This window comes from Strongylocentrotus purpuratus, unplaced genomic scaffold (genome assembly GCF_000002235.5).
Source record: "Strongylocentrotus purpuratus isolate Spur 01 unplaced genomic scaffold, Spur_5.0 spur5_scaffold_8, whole genome shotgun sequence".
In the NCBI taxonomy this organism is placed as follows: Eukaryota; Metazoa; Echinodermata; class Echinoidea; order Camarodonta; family Strongylocentrotidae; genus Strongylocentrotus; species Strongylocentrotus purpuratus.
In genome coordinates this window covers 27,442,345-27,460,311 of record NW_022145614.1, presented here as the reverse complement: position 1 = coordinate 27,460,311, position 17,967 = coordinate 27,442,345, and the positions used below count along the sequence as shown (strand labels likewise).

Below are 17,967 nucleotides of genomic sequence, written 5' to 3'. Positions count from 1 at the left end.
TATGAACAAATAAAATAAAATAAAAGTAGTAGTAGTTTCTTACACTATCACTGCTAATCAAATTGATTTATATTGACAGATCATGTTTCAAAACCTCTTGCTGGCAATGTATGCTACTATGCTGGTAAACAGACTATACTTGGCTGATTAATCATCCATTAATTAGATTAAATTTCGAATCCCTCGGGTGTATCATATTGTTCTTCGTGTTGTGTTGCTAAGATAACCACACGGTAACCGTACTTAATATGAACAATTGAAATTAATTTACTTGAGTGTTGCTCGTTCTTGATAACAGGGACTTTTAGATTTGCGTGGACTGATACGTGTGACGTCCATTCAAGGCAGTGTATTAAAAGGACGTCGATCGTAGCAATCCACGTTGTTGTTGTGCAAATCTAAAAGTCCATATTATGGTTGAGGACGGGGTGCATTATATTACTCGTGAATAGGTTGGCAGATCAATCATGATATGAATGTACATGCAGTAAATTAAACCTATATTGAATATGACCAAAGAAGATCACATGCACACACGTCCACATTCATCCATACCCCCACAAAACAATTAATTATTTTGGTATTATTGGTTGTCATTGGCTCCGACATGTTCTTCATAATTAGCGTTGTCTGGTTTCTGGTTGACTTGTAAACAGATTGATGTTCAAGAAAGTATACAAAAAAGAGCATGTAAGATAATATTAGGATTAAATTGTACTTCATATGACAATGCTCTATACTTAGACCGTGATACTTTGATATTAGGCTCTTAATGCTCGTGAAATCCACATTTAAGAAAAAGATGACGTGTGACAAATTGCCAGTTGGTTATACAAGCAACCAACACCAACATCAAATTTGTTTCGAGTTTGTGACAAACTGCCAATTGAAAATACAAAATCAACCAACAACTACTATTCAATCACGTGATCATTGTGACGTAACAATATCCAATTATTGCATTGACATCTTCCGTCAATGCCTTGTTTTCGTTCGAGTATTGAATTCTTCTTCTTCTTCTTATTTTTCAAAATCCCCATCGGTTTGGACGCAGTGCCTGTAAGCCCTAGCCAGGTCCCTTTTCCGATCCCGGTTAATTCCTTTCAAAATTATGCATGCATCGCGATCCCATCAAGGTCACTGAATTCTTCGTTTTCCGAAATCAATCATGTGTGACAGTCCACGTCCATGCAGGCGCCTTTCCTTGTGGGTAATTCAGTGGGTATATAGGGTATATAAAATGTACATCATTATTTCATACTTCAAAAATCATATTGCGGAGTCTTGTTGATGTAGGTATATTTTCATTCAAACACCCATGCTAGTTTTAAGCCCATGGGATCACAAATACTGAACTACAGAATGGGAACCTATAAATGGGACTGAAAGTTAACACTTTAGCCTACCCGCCCCTCCCCTTGTGTCCCTTTATGCCGCTAGTTCTTTGCAGACATGAATACAGAATAACAGCTGGGAAAGCTTCTGAATCAGTGGAGTTTCGGTGTGGGCTGAAAACTAGTCATTTGCAGACAAGGGATGATATCAGTAGGGAGGGGGGGGGGGTGTTATGAGGCCTCGGTTTCATTGAAGCCCCCCCCCCCCTGCTTTATTGTACGTTGTTCTTGCGTTCTCTTTACACTATAGCTCTTAACTCACTTGCCCTCTTTTCACCCATGCCCCGTCCTCCTGTCATCTCGACTGCACTATACCCAATCTGACAGCCTTTCCATGACATCGACCCCGACCCCCTCCCCCTTTCTCTCCCCTCTCTCTCTCTCTCCCTCTCTTTCCCCCTATTGCATGACCGCAATCAGGCAGCCTTTCATTCATCCCTCCCCTCTCCCCCCCCCCCCCCATCCTTCCCTCGAACCCTTTCTCCCTCCATTCACTCATCCTTCTCTGTCTCCAATCCCATGACCGAACTCAGCATCTCCCCCCCCCCCCCTCCACCCTCCCCCGTCCTCCTTCTCTCTCCCACTCACTCTCTTTACCCCCATCGCATGACCGCCATCAGGCAGCCTTTCATTCATCTCTCTCCTTTCTCTCTTTCTCCCCCCCCCCCCCCCCCATCCTTCTCTTGAACCCTTCCTCCCTCCATCCATTCATCCTTGTCTCTCTCTCTCCCATCCCGGCCATGACTGATCTCAGCATCCCCCAACCCCTCCCCCCCCCCCCTCTCTCTCTCTCTCTCCCACTCACTTCATCGCATGACCGCCATCAGGCAGCCTCTCATTCATCCACCATCCCGCGTCGTATTTCAGGAATGCCGCCACAAAGATAAGTGACGATGATCGCCGAAGCAGATGGCCCGGTCTATCAAATCATAACGCGAAACAATATTCGGCGCAACACGTTATGACGTGTGGTGGGGATAGACTACGAAGGGTAGAACAACATTACTTATCATTCTATTCGCCTCACATTGACTCACATAATCACCAAACATTACTTTGTACTGATTATGACTTTGTAACGCATAAGCGCGTTATTATGTTCAAATTATGTGCTCCAAATATTGCTATTAAAAAGATATATTACAAGTGCAAAATACACTATCAATGACGTATTGTAAACTGACTTTTGATTAGCGTACCGGCAAACTGTATGCTTTGTTGACGAAAATAACATGCGGTTAAAATTTAAGCTAATCTTGAAATTTGTGCCCCACTTTTAGAACAATATAATGAAACTCTAATGCTTGACTTGAGTTCATGTCTTTTTCGCTTCGTTTTTGCAGAGACGCGCACACTGTTTATTTGTATCTATCGGCCTGTAATTTTGGAGGGAGTGTAGCATTACCAATTATACTAAAAGTATAGAAAACGATTAGTTTCGAGAACATGGATCGCAGATGTATACTCTATATTTATTCCAACACCCCCCCCCCCCCCCTCAACTTTGACATTCTTTGATCCGCCTCTCTGTCCATATGTCCTCATCCCTCCCCTCGCAAGATAAAACATCAGATAACGTACGCTTCTGCTTACCCTCCCTGCTGATGGCGTCGTATGGGTCCATCTATTTAGGGGCGCCGGTATCACGGCGGGGAGGGGGTCGCAGGAAATATTAGGCTGATATTGATTTTTTCATGGAAGAGAACATGCGAGGCCATAGAGTAAGGTTCATCATTTCCTTTTTACGTTACCTTCCGATCTTACTTTCTTCACTCTGTTTCGCTCTTTTTGCAGCACTGGGGGGGGGGGGGGGGTGGCAAATTTCCCCGTGCCCCAGGCAGCTACGCCCTTGCTCTTCGCTGCCACAGACATCGAAGCGACATTCTAATTTACGCTAAGATTAGACAAGGTGTTATTTCACGTAGTGCACGTGGAGGATGATTATGGTTAACAAGCGTAACTGCTTATTTATCTTGTCCGATAATTGTAATGGGTTGTGCATCTTGATCGTCATCTTCCGAACGAGTAATGGGTGCAGGAGTGTATCCAAGATTTTGTATTTTGTAAAAAGAGGGGCACAAAATTTCGAAAACTTCTGTCGAGCAAAACAAAGAGAGAAAAAAAAAATTAATGAGAACAAGGAAAATGGGGGGGGGGGTGTACCTTACTCCAAAATTCTCTGCCAATGAAAACAAAAGTTGTGCTCGGTTCGTCAATTGGGTTTCAAGGGGGTACGGGTCGCATGTGCCCCCTCACAAACCCCTTCGACCGTCACTGAATGGGCTAGCCGGGTTAAGGGTTTCGGCGAAAGTGCGTCGATTATCACCTTATCATGCCACCCACGTTATTGGTAGATAGGAAGATGGTCGTGAAGGATGACGTCATGAGCCCGTAAATCTTCGTCGATGGTCATCGTCAGAGCCATTTTATACACAGAGTTTGGCCAACTCGGTTTCAGTAGGTCACGACATGTCGTATATTATTTTGTTTAATGCTTTCCAAAAAAGCAGTATTTGCTATATTGTAACCGACTGGAGCCGGGTTAGCCATGTATACTGATTGATCGTCGGCATGTACGCCAATCCTTTTATTCATTTGATTCCAGTCATCTGCATCATCATCATCATCATAATTATCATTATTATCCTCCTCTCCTCCTTATCATATACATCATCATCGTCATTACCATCATCATAAACATCATCATCATTACCATCGTCATTGTTACCATCATCATAATATACATCATCATCATCACCATCGTCATATACATCACCATCACCTTTCTCGTAATAATCGTCATCATAATACAGAACAATCAAGAAAATGAATGGAAAGATTGGAAAAGAGGATGAAGGAAGAAAGAAGAGAGGAGCAAGAATAACACAATGTGGTAGAAGACTGATCACAGAGAAAAAAGAAAAAAAAGAGAATTAGGGAGGAAAAGAGGGAGGAGAAGAGAAAGAGCATATGAAAGAGAAGGGGAATGAGAAGAGTCTGGAAGCGAGGAGGAATGAAGAGAAAAAGAAACAGACGTATTAAAACAGGAAAACGATGATGATGATGAGGAGGAGGAGAAGGAGGAGGAGGAGGAGGAGGAGGAGGAGGAGGGAGGGGAAAAGAAGAGGAGGAGCAGCAAAAGTGGGAGGAGGAAGAAAATAATGATGATGGTGATAAGGGGGACGAGGAGCAGGGGGATAATCATTCCACAACATGAAAGAAAATCTTACAACATGAAAAAATACATTAAATCACAGATTACTTCACTTTTTAGATTCCATTTCTTAGTTTCAAATAGATTTCATTTATTATCATCCCCCATCCAGACCGCAAATAAGTCACATATACAGTTTCTATATCGATCATCATAAATATTTCTTGAGCCTATATCTACAAATGGTTTCTATATTATCTAAGTAAATTACACAACATACAGGCATATTATGGCGGATGCAGATGTTCTTGTATAAATAGTGAATAGAATTATTTTTTTTAAATCAATCTCGTCATTCATGGTTTTTTCACCAATCGAAAGAGCGAAACATGAGTCGCTTACGTAAATGCTAGTGATACATCTAGGCATGTCCATGATCTAGGCAACAAGAACATACTAACGGGAAATTGCCTGAGCAATGTACGACTGTTAACCGCGTATTCAACTAAACTCTTGCCCATTGGAATACATTTGTGTTACTTGTGTAATGAACTGATTGTTACAATATGATTTATATGAGAAGATATCAACTTTATCAATCATATTGTCACAATCATGTCATTAAAAGAGGAAAACATAAATGTATTCAAACATTATGGGCATCATTTATTAATCTAAATTGTGAAATGTTTTACTCTGTGGGACTAGTCTGAATAAAGTAAAATTCGTCACCATCATTTGACATCAATACTTTTGTTTGAGAACAGTCTCCTTTTTGTTCCTTTTTTTATACCCTGCCTTTGTTTTGGAAACTCTGGTCATGTTTAATTCGGTAATTTACACTGTGGAATGTCTTGTTGTAACTGAAATGTTTTAACATTAAAAGGCATGGCAATTGATAAACAGGATACACATCACGGTGTCATCAATGGCATTGACAGTAGACACTAACACAGACACCACTGCCATGAAATACGGCGTAACCAACAGTGCGCCAGATCTGGTGTTTAGCATTGAAACTAACACCGACAACAAATGAACACCACTGTCATGCCATGCAGGTGTAACCAACAGTGCTTAATCTACATCTGGTGTTTGACTAGAGTAGCCTACTTCATTTTCAATCATTTACCCATGTCTCAGTGTTAGATTTAACACTAATACTAACACTAAATCATAGCCCATATAAGTATATCTTAAGTTCCACACTTGTGCCATTGAACTATCGATCAGTAGCTCCATGCTCAAGCTAAACTAAAATCTAAGACATAAACAGTTGGCAAGCCTTTAAGGAGTTCTCCTGGCAATGCATACACATAAAAAAGGCAAAATCTTTTTTCTTAAGAAGACGATAGCAAAGACTATCACGAAATCAACTCAAGGAAATTTCAATACTCAATGGTATTGCCTCGAGAAATAAAGTTTGAGTCATGTATTATGTCACATTTTTCAAAAGGTGATAGCTTATGCAATTGGTTGATTTATTTAAAGCATTTATGATCGTGTTTAACATGGAAGTATGGTGTATTAGTCAAACTAGCATCCATTCATAAAGCAATAGTCAACACCATCCTGGTGTAAATAGCAACTATAATTACATATTACAAATTACTATGTAAGTTAGCAGCTTGTGAAAAGAGAGTAAATTGCAAAACAAAGATGAAAAATTATTTTGAGTATTGTCACTCACACTTGCACTGGCGACCTACGACTTCACATACAAACACTTTTGTTCGTAACAAAAGCATAACAAACAAATACAATGTAAATACAGAAACGGAAAGAAACCTGCCTTCTTCAATTTACATTACACTGATACAAACACAATGAGCTAATTTTTTCATTAAATATAAATATCTCCTGTATATCATATTAATTCTGTATAACGAACATGTACTCATATATACACACAAAACAAGACAGATTTAGGTTTAAATTTCATAAGAAGAAAAAAAATTGCAACATATCATTGAATACCATCTGCACATTTCTCCTACGAACGACAAGACAAAAAAGTTGAACAGAAACGTACACACACTGCCTTATGACATGTCGGAGCAGAAGAAGACGCTTTGCTTTATAAATATTCATGATAAATAATCATTTTCGTTATACACGCATAATCTATTTCTCACTCTTAAGTCAAATGAAGGTCCTAGGTTCAAACCATCCTCGACAGTGTCGAAGGAACAAGAAGACCTGCAAGAGGTCTGAGGGTGCGACCAGGCAACCTCGTTCTAGTCGGGCATTATTTAAAGTGTTACTGTTTATCAAATGAACTAAAATTACTCTTTCCTAACCACATGGAAATACCATCTCAGTCTACCGATGGACCTACTTATCTTCTGTGAGATTTTCATCAACCCTACGGATGGGAGAAATCTACGGTACATTCTTCTTTCTATCATGTTTAGAGGTAGTGTACATCCACCTAATCAATCCTTATCTTGACTTGTTCAACACGATGTACACTTGATGACTTCATCGCCCAGATATCATTAGTGTACATCATACACTTCCTTTAAAACGCATGCATCATACGCTTTCCTTTAACTCTTTTAGAGAAACTGCTTAACCGTTTCCAAACCAACTCCAGACCGACCAATTAGTTGAAACGTGAATTTCTGTATGGTTTACAATCATTCTGGGCCCCATCTTACAAATAGTTGATATTGATCGCAACTACGTACATAAGAGATAGAAGACTGCAAACTTGCAATTGATTTGGATCAATCGCAACTCTTTGTTAGATGGGCCCCTGGTGTTGGGTCTCATATGGATTGCTTAGGTATGAATGTTAATAGTTACAAAAAGGAGTTGACCTTAAAAATTAGTAAATATTTAGCACGCGATTTGAAATTGCCAGAAAACTTCAGAAACTTGGCACGGCACACTGCTCTCTTTAATAATGAGTTCTTTGGTCTATTTTTGGATTTGTGGTGGTAAGGTAAGGTAGGGTAGGCATTTTGTTGTGGATAACCATTGTCTGGAGGACACGACACTTCCTTCACATTAGCGCAGCACGATGACAGAGGCAGGAGGCAGGTAGACAAGTACATTGACATACACTTAAAGAGGAGGTCTAGTTCTGGTGAAGATGGAAAATAATTTGTGAGCTTTTTACATTCCTTAAATTTTAAGAGTGGAAGAAAATCATAGGAGACATTACTTATGTACAGCATTGCTCTTCAAATGCCCTCATCTTTTTTAAAGGTAAAGACAAGTTTTGGAAACGCCCCCCTCTCAAAAATGAAATGGAAGCTCTTATTACCAATTCAAGTGAAAGAATGTGTTTTGACTAATACGTGATGATACAAATTTTGCCGGGAAACCGCCTACTAATTGATATATTTGGTAAATTAATTATCTATGTGTCGCATAGTCCCATATACATCTTTCTGTGTACAGTGCTTGTAACTTTACCAAGACTGGGCCAAATTTCTTATCATTTTGATGATTCCAGAACCTTGCAGTACACACCAATACTTATATGCTAGAATTTCGACCTTTTCTGATCGATTCCACAACGTTTCTTTCACAATGCAATCGCATGACCAGAACTGGTCTATAACTTTAAGCACAAAATCAACATAATGCTCTTCGTATTTGCGTAGGGCCTGTGTTGCATGTAGCTTCTATTTAAAACCCACTTGGGGTTCGATTACATCTTCTTCTTCTTTTTAAGTCCTGTGGTTTACAGCGGCATCGTAAGAGGGTTCAATCTTTAGACTTGACTCAAACTTCCAATTTCCTTTTACATTATGTTCCTGCATTTAGTACCTGCACACTGCGGGATGACATGATAATCACACCAAATCAAATTAAATTATCACAAACATTTGTTGCCAGATTTCTTTCTGTATAGTCCAAGCATTGGTTGAATCACAACTGAAGGCTGAATCATGCATCATACTAACATATTCAGAATAAGTTCCCCAGAATACTACTGTTTATTTAAAGTTTAATTTGTCTACATCTATACCCATTCTCTTTCCTCCCCCTCCCATAAGTTTTTCTCTTTTCCTTAAAACACATTTCTATAGATTCCAGAAAGATTATCTTAAAATATCATTCTCATGTTTTACTAGAACATGTTTGAAAACAGCACAGTTCCATACATGCCAACATTTGAAAATCAGAAATCTGTACAAATTATGCTATTTAAAAAAAAAAGAGGAACAATCCTAACTCTCCTATTCAATACTACAGACAAATTTGTACAGGAAGAGGAACACCTGCATTAAAATGATAATTATCTTCTCCCAAAAAGAGGAATGTTCCTCTTTAATCTGAACAGTTGGCATGTATGCAGTTCTAAAGTACAGCGTTTCTTTCTTTTACCCGGTATTCTTGTATTTCTTTTCCTAGGCACATGAATTGACTCCACTCTTGCCAAAGCTTTATATTTTCAAGCCACATTCACTCCTACAATTTCCTGTTTTTAACCTTCACCATACATCAATGTAGTTCGTGTCCTAATTCTATGTTTACTATTTAAAGCCAGATATAACATTAGTTGTTTGCAACCAGATAAGCCCATGTTAAAGCCAAGATAAAATCCAAAGCCCCTGGTAAGCTCCTAAGCTGCTTTAAATGTTTATTGTTAAGATATCTCAATTAAGCTCTATTAGTACATAATGTTCATTGTTTTCATGTTGATAAGCAAAATACACAACAATGTTAATTGCTTGCCCAATATTAGACCCTCTATAACCAATTACAAGTTTGTTTGCGTGTTGCTTTAAAGCTCTGTACAAATCTATCACTTAGACAAACATTCTGGCAGTTCATGGAATTCACAAACACATTTTCGCAAAGAAATTATTCAAATATATCCCAACAGTGCCCAGAATTAGGAGTAAAATCATATTAAAACCCTGTCAGTTAAGTAGATGGAAATAAAGACCAAGAATAAAAATGGTATTCATTCATGATGGCTAATTGTAAAGGGATAGCGAATGGGAGGGAATGACCAACTTTAATTCATTTTAAAAACTAACTATTTATGCTAACACAATCCTTTAAGAAAATGCAGCATTTCCTGTGTCAAACATACACCAAAAAAAAAAAAATCATAAAGGAAAAAATAGAAGTTGTGTTTGGTTCAAAGCACGGTTGAACCTCACTCAATGGCTGCCCCAAAGTACCTGCTAATCTAATTTTCACCAACTGTGTCACAAAAATAAGTAATCAAATTCAGAAAAGTAAGCTGTTTGGCTTAGGCTTCGGCTCAGGTTGGACATGTGTTTGTTTGAGAGTTGACAAATCACAACTTTCTGCCAAAACATCTGACAAAATTTATTCCATATTTACCACCTGCTTCAGCACTTGTCCATGTTCAAGAACAATTGTTATCGTGAGAATTGAAGTTATCCTGAAGAGGCACATTTAAAGGCATCATTTAACAATTTTTAATCTGAGATGCATGGCCCTACGTGTTATCAGTGTCTATGATATGGTGTAATATTGAAGCCCTAACAAAAAATCGCGCTTCAAAATGATCAAGAAGTGCCTCAAAAAGTAAAAATCTTTGAGTGGCCGGTTTTACCATACTTGTTTTCTCCAACTGTGTTAGGAAAACCATTAGGAAAACGCAAAATTTGGTTTCGATTTCAAATCATAAATATCTTGATAATCAGACAGGCGATCAGCTTGTAAAAGTCATGGGGTTCCTGACTGACCTTAAGGTTTATAATTATCATTGCAGCATGAGCTAAATCCATGATTTTGTTTCAGAATCTGAGACAAAGTTACCGGATCCCTTTAAAGGAAATAATACTATTACTACTACTAATAATGTCTTGTCTACACAGGATAGCCTCATCAGTATTAATGTTAAACTCTCAGAGGGAAAATCTGTTTTTAAAAATAATTTTGTACTATTTGTATTGGAGGTTCCATACAGGTAAACAATATTGAAAATTCAACTTCAAAAACCTGTATTAATGTAAAGTGATATATTGGAAGGTCAAGTTCTACCGATCTGTGAGATTACTTAGTCAGTGCACTTTTAGCGGCCTTGATGTGAATTTATTTCATCGAAAAGGAAAAACAGTATCCCCCCTCCCTTATAATTCTATTTCTATTCAATTTAAAACTTCTTGGGTGGTCCCTCAAACAAGTGCACATTCCCATCCTCTCAATTTCTATAAATCCTCCATGTACATGTAATATATATATATACCTGACAGTAAGGTAAATGAATGTACAAACATGAAAACACATATGTGGGACATTCAATAAATAGACACAAAATATCAAAATCCCACAAACAAATCATTGATACACATGTAAAGACGAAGATCATTCCACTGGCATGAATATTCAAATATCGCCATCACATACATCAATTCTCTCTCTTCTTCATATTTTTCTTCACATTTTTGCATTTATAACTGTAAATTACACAACTTCAGATTGCTCGATCCAAATTCTGGATTAATTTGATGTAAATCCATTACAATATCTCATTTATTATTAGTGACCTTATGTTATTGAGATGCTTTGATAGAAATTCATTATCAAAAAAAAATCTACATTACAAAACGTTTAATGGCATTTATATTGATAAAACCACCACCATACTCTATCCATCTTCCAAAGGTGGAACCTACATGTATCCTCATCCACCAACCTCTTCTACTTGCAATCTTCAAAGTGCTATGTGGCCTATCTCCTGATACTCCTTTGAATTTAACCATCACTACAAGCCTCACTGCTGTTTAACTTGAATTCCATATTAACAATCCCAACTATACCTCTACTACTACTAATAACAATTTTGTTAACTTCAGCATCAGCACTGTTCTTCTTGAGTACCCTGCAATTATCATTACACCAGTGGTTGCCAGGGTCTCATTTACACCTGGGTGGAGAGCGGCAAATGTGGATTAATGCCTCACCGAAGGACGTTAGTGCCTGGCTGGGATTCATACCCTGAACCTTTGGCTTGAGAGTACAGAAAATAAACCACTACACCGCAACAATTTGATAGTTAAGTAGCTCATCCTGCCGATATCTACAATTTTCATTTCAAATCAAATTCAAACCTGAACAGAAAGGCCGCTCAAAGGAGACACAAAAAAGTTGTCTTTATATACAGGTTTCACTTCTCACATCTCTTGATGCTAAACACTGTTTCGATAGGGGGGGGGGGGGGGAATGTGGTCTTTATGGATGGGTGGTCTTTCTATACAGGTGGTTGCTACAGCATGTTTGACTGTATAGTACCTGTGCATACACTATTTTACTTCATTCAATTGTACGGCATGTATCTAGAAATGTGTTAGTTGAAATTTTGGTCCACAGTTTTTCCTGCACATCTGCTTTTATATAGCATAAAGTTTTGGCCTACATTTAGGTCTAAGTTTGGTTCAAAGGTTTCATTCAATCAGAAATGACATCAATATATCACATGCTTTGGTTTGGTAAAGGCATTTAAAGTCATATCAAACAACAAGAATTTATATTCCCTTGATTTACCTTGTATAATATCATCAATCAAAATATATATCTTTTTCATAAATCGCAAAAATTGCAATCCATAAACATGTATGAACATGAATAGAAGATTGCACTGTTATGAATACTAATATAATTACTAATTTACAAAAAAGGGAAAAACTCAGGAGCAGTTTGGGAGGGGGAGGGAGGAAAATCTGCAGATTCACCTAGCTTTCTGGACAGTGAAAAAAGTTGAAAGACATACAGTAGGATTAAGGTTGCACCATGTGAGAGAGAGGGGGAGGATTGGGGAGTCCTGAAAAGGACTGTTTGTGTAGTCCTGAAAAGAACTGTTGGTAATCTTTCTTGAGCTTAAAGTTCTAAGGAGAACTATAGCGCCGGTCGGAGAGGTTGGCTCAACGTTTTGAATCCGTCATCTGGAGTGGGAAATCCTTCCCCCTCCCTCTCACATGGTGCAACCAAAAACCTACTGATATCTACATCACCATGCAAGCCGATACTTTTAAGCAGCATCTAAGTTGAAAGACATTTTTTTTTACGAAGGGAGAAAGGGACACATTAAAACTGCATTAAATGCACATGCACATATAATCAAAAGAAGATGTCAAATATATTGCACCTCCCAGATGAAAAAAGGAAAAAATAGCTGGAAGGTTCGCTCAAAATTGTACATACAAAAACATAGACATAAAGTATCATCAGCAGGCTTAACTGCTTGTGTATACATCTAATCATTTGAAAAAGATCTACACAAAGACTTTGGTGCCAGGCAAGTCGCAATTCAGGTAAATGTTTCGGTCACCAATTTTTAAAGCAATGTAGTCCCATCCTTGATGTTTGGTGTTGGTAAATGGGTACCTATTCCAATAGCTTGGAGTAGCTGGGAGAGCTGAAGCGCCACCGTGGTAGCTCAAGGATATAGAGAGGTCATATAGTCCCACTCATGAGGTTTAGTGTTAGTAAATGAGTACCTATTCTGATAGCTTAGAGTAGCTCGGAGGGCTGAACCGCCGTCGCAGGAACTTGAGGATGTAGAGAGGCACGTTGCTGACGAGGGTGATGACCAGAACTTTCCACCAGAACGTGAAGGTGGTGATAAAATCACGATCTGTGAATGGAAGAGAACGGAAAGAGAGAGAGAGAAAAATGAAAGGTCATATACAACAAATTTTACAGAGGAGGTCAAGGACTAGTAAAGGTGAAAAAGTTTTAAAAAACAGCTTGAGAATTGAATTTGTGACCTTTCCAATCCATTCTCTACCAGTTTGGAAGTATGTCATTGTAGAATGTGAGAGATGGCAGTCCATGTCTGCACCGTGATGTAACAAGGCTTTGACTCGCTTGGAGATATTACATATTTCAATAACATAACAAAGCCTACACTACTACTATGATCATCACTGAATAAACTTACCAAAGTATCCAGTAAAGATGAACATGGAAGCGATGTAGATGACAATGCTGATGGGATGGTCTCTGTCATGACCCTTGTCCAATGACACTACAACTACCAACAACTACTACCACTAACATAACATAACCACCATTGCCACAATCATAAAGATTCCATATTTTTTCATGACCCATTAATTTGAAATAGTTTACCAGATGACATAAAACAGTGCAATACATTGAAACGCTTCAAATATATGTATGAGGGTTATTTAAGCGGAACAAAATGAAATTGTCATTTATTATGTAGAATAAAAATTCAAGTTGTAACTTCCTTCTTCTTATCTTCTCTCTCTTCTTATCTTCCTGTGACTGCCTTTACCTTATGTTATCTTTATCTTTCATCTGTCCTCTGTTGGTGTGAATGTATGTACTATTTTTTTAATATAAAATAGGTTTGTATCTTGTTTATGCTAAGTATTTATTTGGGGATCATTTTCATCAAGCCAATTTTGGCTTTCATGATTCCCCACTTCCTTTTATCTTATATTGATAATGAACAAACATGCATACTTTTGATGTTTTAAAAAAAAGAGTGAAATAAATAAATGAAAAGAAATGAAATGAAATAAATAAACTTACCAAAGTATCCGGTAAAGATGAACATGGAAGCTATGTAGATGACGACGCTCATGAGCTCCGCGATGACCATCGGCCACTGCCACGTCCGGATGGTCAAGGCCACCATGAGCAGCTCGGTGATGATGAGGGCGGTGAACGTGATGGAGATGATGTGAAGGAACTCTCCTTCGAACAGCCAGAGGGCGCCATACATGATGATCCCACCCTGGTACACGCTGATCAGGATCCAGACGAAGAACATTTTCCAGGACAGCATCCGACCCTGGTGGTGGAAGGAAAGATACGATGGTGGAAAGGGTGATGACACGAGAAAGAGAACAAGACAAATGAATATGAGACTAGAGCTTCAATTTCACACAGTATTAACACTGATTAAGGATCCAGACGATGAACATCTTCCAGGACAGCATCCGACCCTGGTGGTGGTGGTGGAAAGATACAATGGGGAAAAGGGTAATGACACAAGGAAAAGAACAGGCAAAAGAATACCGGTATGAGATTAAAGCTTAAATTTCACACAGCATTAACACTGATTTAGGATCCAGACGAAGAACATCTTCCAGGACAGCATCCGACCATGGTGGTGGAAGGAAAGATACGATGGGGAAAGGGGGATGACACGAGGAAAAGAACATACGAATGAATACGAGATGGAGCTTCAATTTCACACAGTATTAATGCTGATTAATATAAAATTAAGAAAGGCAAAATTGGCATTCGCAAAATTGCATTAAACCATATCAAAATAGTTACCTTTCGTACCTCTAGACATTAAAAGAGAACAACAGAGAGAGAGAGACATTATCCCAGAAGTGGAAATGTACAATACATGTACTTCAATTTGTTTCAAAGAAAGAATTCTTCTGAACCTCTTGTATGTATGTTGCATTTTCTCATTCCCCCCATTGCATTAACCTTTTTCCACTCTATATTACTTCTCTTACTATTTTGTTTTACATGTACTTGTCTTCCCTCCTTCTTTTTCCCCCTATCCACTTTTTTCTTCTTCTCATTTTCCTCCTTACTCTCTTTGTTCTTTTTCTTGTAAAAACCACAGAGAGAAGACAGTGGTTATGTGCATTGCATCATAATTCGCTGACCCCAGATTTGAATTACTAATCGATGCGTGCACAGGTCTGTCTCTCAGTCAGCAAAACTTGTCCCACCAGAAAATGCTTCAGGGGGGTGTTTCACAAAGACCCTAAGTTGAAACTTATCTCTAAGTTGGACTTAAAAATTATGGAAAGCCGTTAGCATCTATGAAAATATTGATACAAATTCTTTATTTTTTCTATTATCAAGGAGATTACATGTTCTTGATGTGGAATTTATAAAAAGTCTACAATACTTGAATTTTGAATACTTGAATCCAACTAAGAGTTAAGTTCGACTTAAAATCTTTGTGAAACACTCCCCAATTCCTCCAAAAAGTCCAAAATACTTGAATTTTGAATACTTGAATCCAACTAAGAGTTAAGTTCGACTTAAAATCTTTGTGAAACATTCCCCAGCTTGCCTTCGTATCTTGAGGGTAAGGGAAATTTGATCATGAGAATTCCATAAGGCGATAGGTTCAGAGCACAGTGCTGTCCATAAGACCTTTATAGGGTAAACACCTAAATGCAGACCTGCCAACCTCTGGAGTTAAAAACTGTATTCTTTAGTGTCAAAAGTTGTATTTTACTGACAAAAGTTGTATTCTTGAAAATAAACATGGATTGTTAAGCGGATCAATGCCTCTTACAGTTTCTACCTACAGGAAGAATTTTTTTTATTGATCATTGGTTGAATATGCATTATTTCGTCATGACTGGTGTGTTCGATGAACCAATAAACATCCCCAAATTGCCGATGTGAGATGCTTGTAGAATACTTTACAGGACAGAATGGACATTATGCCATTGAAAATGGCGGACGCACACCCAAAATATTAATTAAAAAAAATATGGAAAAAAAAGATATTTTATTAAGGAAAATCGTACTGTCGTATTTGCTTCTAAAAATCATACTAAATACGACTAAATCGTACTGGTTGGCAGGTCTGCAAATGGTGCCAGTCCCAAATGAGAACCCCCTTCTATTAGCCTTCATTAAATGCCATGAAAAAACCTGCCTTTTAAAGGTATAGACCAGTTTTGGAAACGCCCCCCTCTCAAAAATGAAATGGAAGCTCTTATTACCAATTCAAGTGAAAGAATGTGTTTTGACTAATACGTGATGATACAAATTTTGCCGGGAAAACGCCTACTAATTGATATATTTGGTAAGGCTGATAGATATTGCGTAGTCCCATATACATTTTCTGTGTACAGTGCTTGTAACTTTACCAAGACTGGGCCAAATTTCTTATCATTTTGATGATTCCAGAACCTTGCAGTGCTAGATGATCAACCTTTTCTGATCGATTCCACAACGTTTCTTTCACAATGCAATCGCATGACCATGACTGGTCTATACCTTTAACATTCATCTTACCTTTTGTAAGTCTTTATATAGCTCAGGGTATTTGATGGCTGTCTCGGGTGTTACGTCTTTATCTATCACTAACAGGAAAACAGGGAACATTGTGTACACCGTCACATACCTGGATAAAAAAAACAAAATAAGAAACTGTGTCTCAGTATTCATTACTAGGAACTCATTACTTTCATCATCAATATTATCACTATCATCATCATCATCACCACCATCATCATCATCATCATCATCATCATCATCATCATCATCATCATCATCATCATCATCATCATCATCATCATCATCATCATCATCATCATCATCATCATCATCATCATCATCATCATCATCATCATCATCATCATCATCATCATCATCATCATCATCATCATCATCATCATCATCAACATCATCAACATCAAAAGGAGATGGGATTGATCTATATTCTTAGAAAAACATCTTGATTTTTTATTTAGACTTTCATGAAAGTTCCACTAAACAACTATTTAAAACAGATCAATGAAGATCTATTTGATGAATAACATCTTAATTTTATTTCGACTTTCACTAAAGTTCCACTTAACAAGTATTTGAAAAATAAATCAACGCAGAACTCAGTTACATCACATTTTAGCATTGCCAATTTGAAGAGCATGACTTACCCTACAGATCTATATTCTTAGAATAACATCTTGATTATATTTAGACTTTCATGAAAGTTCCACTAAACAAGTATATAAAACAAATCAAATCAATGCAGAAGTCAGTTACACATCTTAGCATTGCCAATTTGATGGGCATGACTTACCTTACAGATCTATATTCTTAGAAAAACATCTTGATTTTAGATAGACTTTCATGAAAGTTCCACTAAACAAGTATTTAAAACGAATCAATGCAGAACTCAGTTTATACAACATCACATTTTAGCGTTGCCAATTTGATGGGCATGACTTACCAGGGGTGATAGTGAGTACTAAAAACCTTGAGTAAAAAAAAAAATTTAAAAGAAAAGGATTCAGGGAAAAAAATGGCATCTAACAAAGTTCCCCGCCTTTTGAGTAAGAAAATTGGAAAAAATCAGGAAAATAAAGGAAAAATAGGGAAAAAAGGGGAACAAATCTGGAATTTAAAAAAAAAAATCAGATAATTATCAGGCCTGTGCAGAACTCAGTTACATCAAATCTTAGCATTGCCAATTTGATGGGCATGACTGACTTACCCTACAGAGAGCACGCCCTGATACAGAGCTATGGAGGAGAAGTAGAAGAGAGAGGAGAAGATGACCTGCATGGTGGAGATGATCAACCCACGATGCATCACAAAGTGACTCAGCGAGGCAGAGCTCTTGTAGTTGTTGCGACCGTGGACCATGAGGAGACGCCCCAGGTAGCGGAAATGGGTGAGAGAGAAGTCGGCAGCCAGCGAGGCTTGCTTTCCCTCCTGTAAATTTGACAGAAAAAG

The 17,967-nt window shown here is 37.9% G+C and overlaps 1 protein-coding gene across 2 annotated transcripts in view; it reads right to left on the bottom strand.

Moving 5' to 3' along the window:
- Positions 1–10,508: 10,508 nt before the first annotated feature.
- LOC754489 (probable phospholipid-transporting ATPase IIB) overlaps positions 10,509–17,967 on the bottom strand; it is a 39,623-nt gene continuing 32,164 nt past the window's right edge. For both annotated transcript variants that reach the window (XM_030975367.1, XM_030975368.1), the window contains exons 20-23: positions 17,726–17,946; positions 16,522–16,630; positions 14,047–14,308; positions 10,509–13,120 (exon numbers count right to left, since the gene is read on the bottom strand). In XM_030975367.1, the coding sequence (XP_030831227.1) occupies positions 12,984–13,120; positions 14,047–14,308; positions 16,522–16,630; positions 17,726–17,946 (729 nt within the window). In that variant the 3' untranslated portion in view covers positions 10,509–12,983. The remainder of the gene's footprint in view (positions 13,121–14,046; positions 14,309–16,521; positions 16,631–17,725; positions 17,947–17,967) is intronic.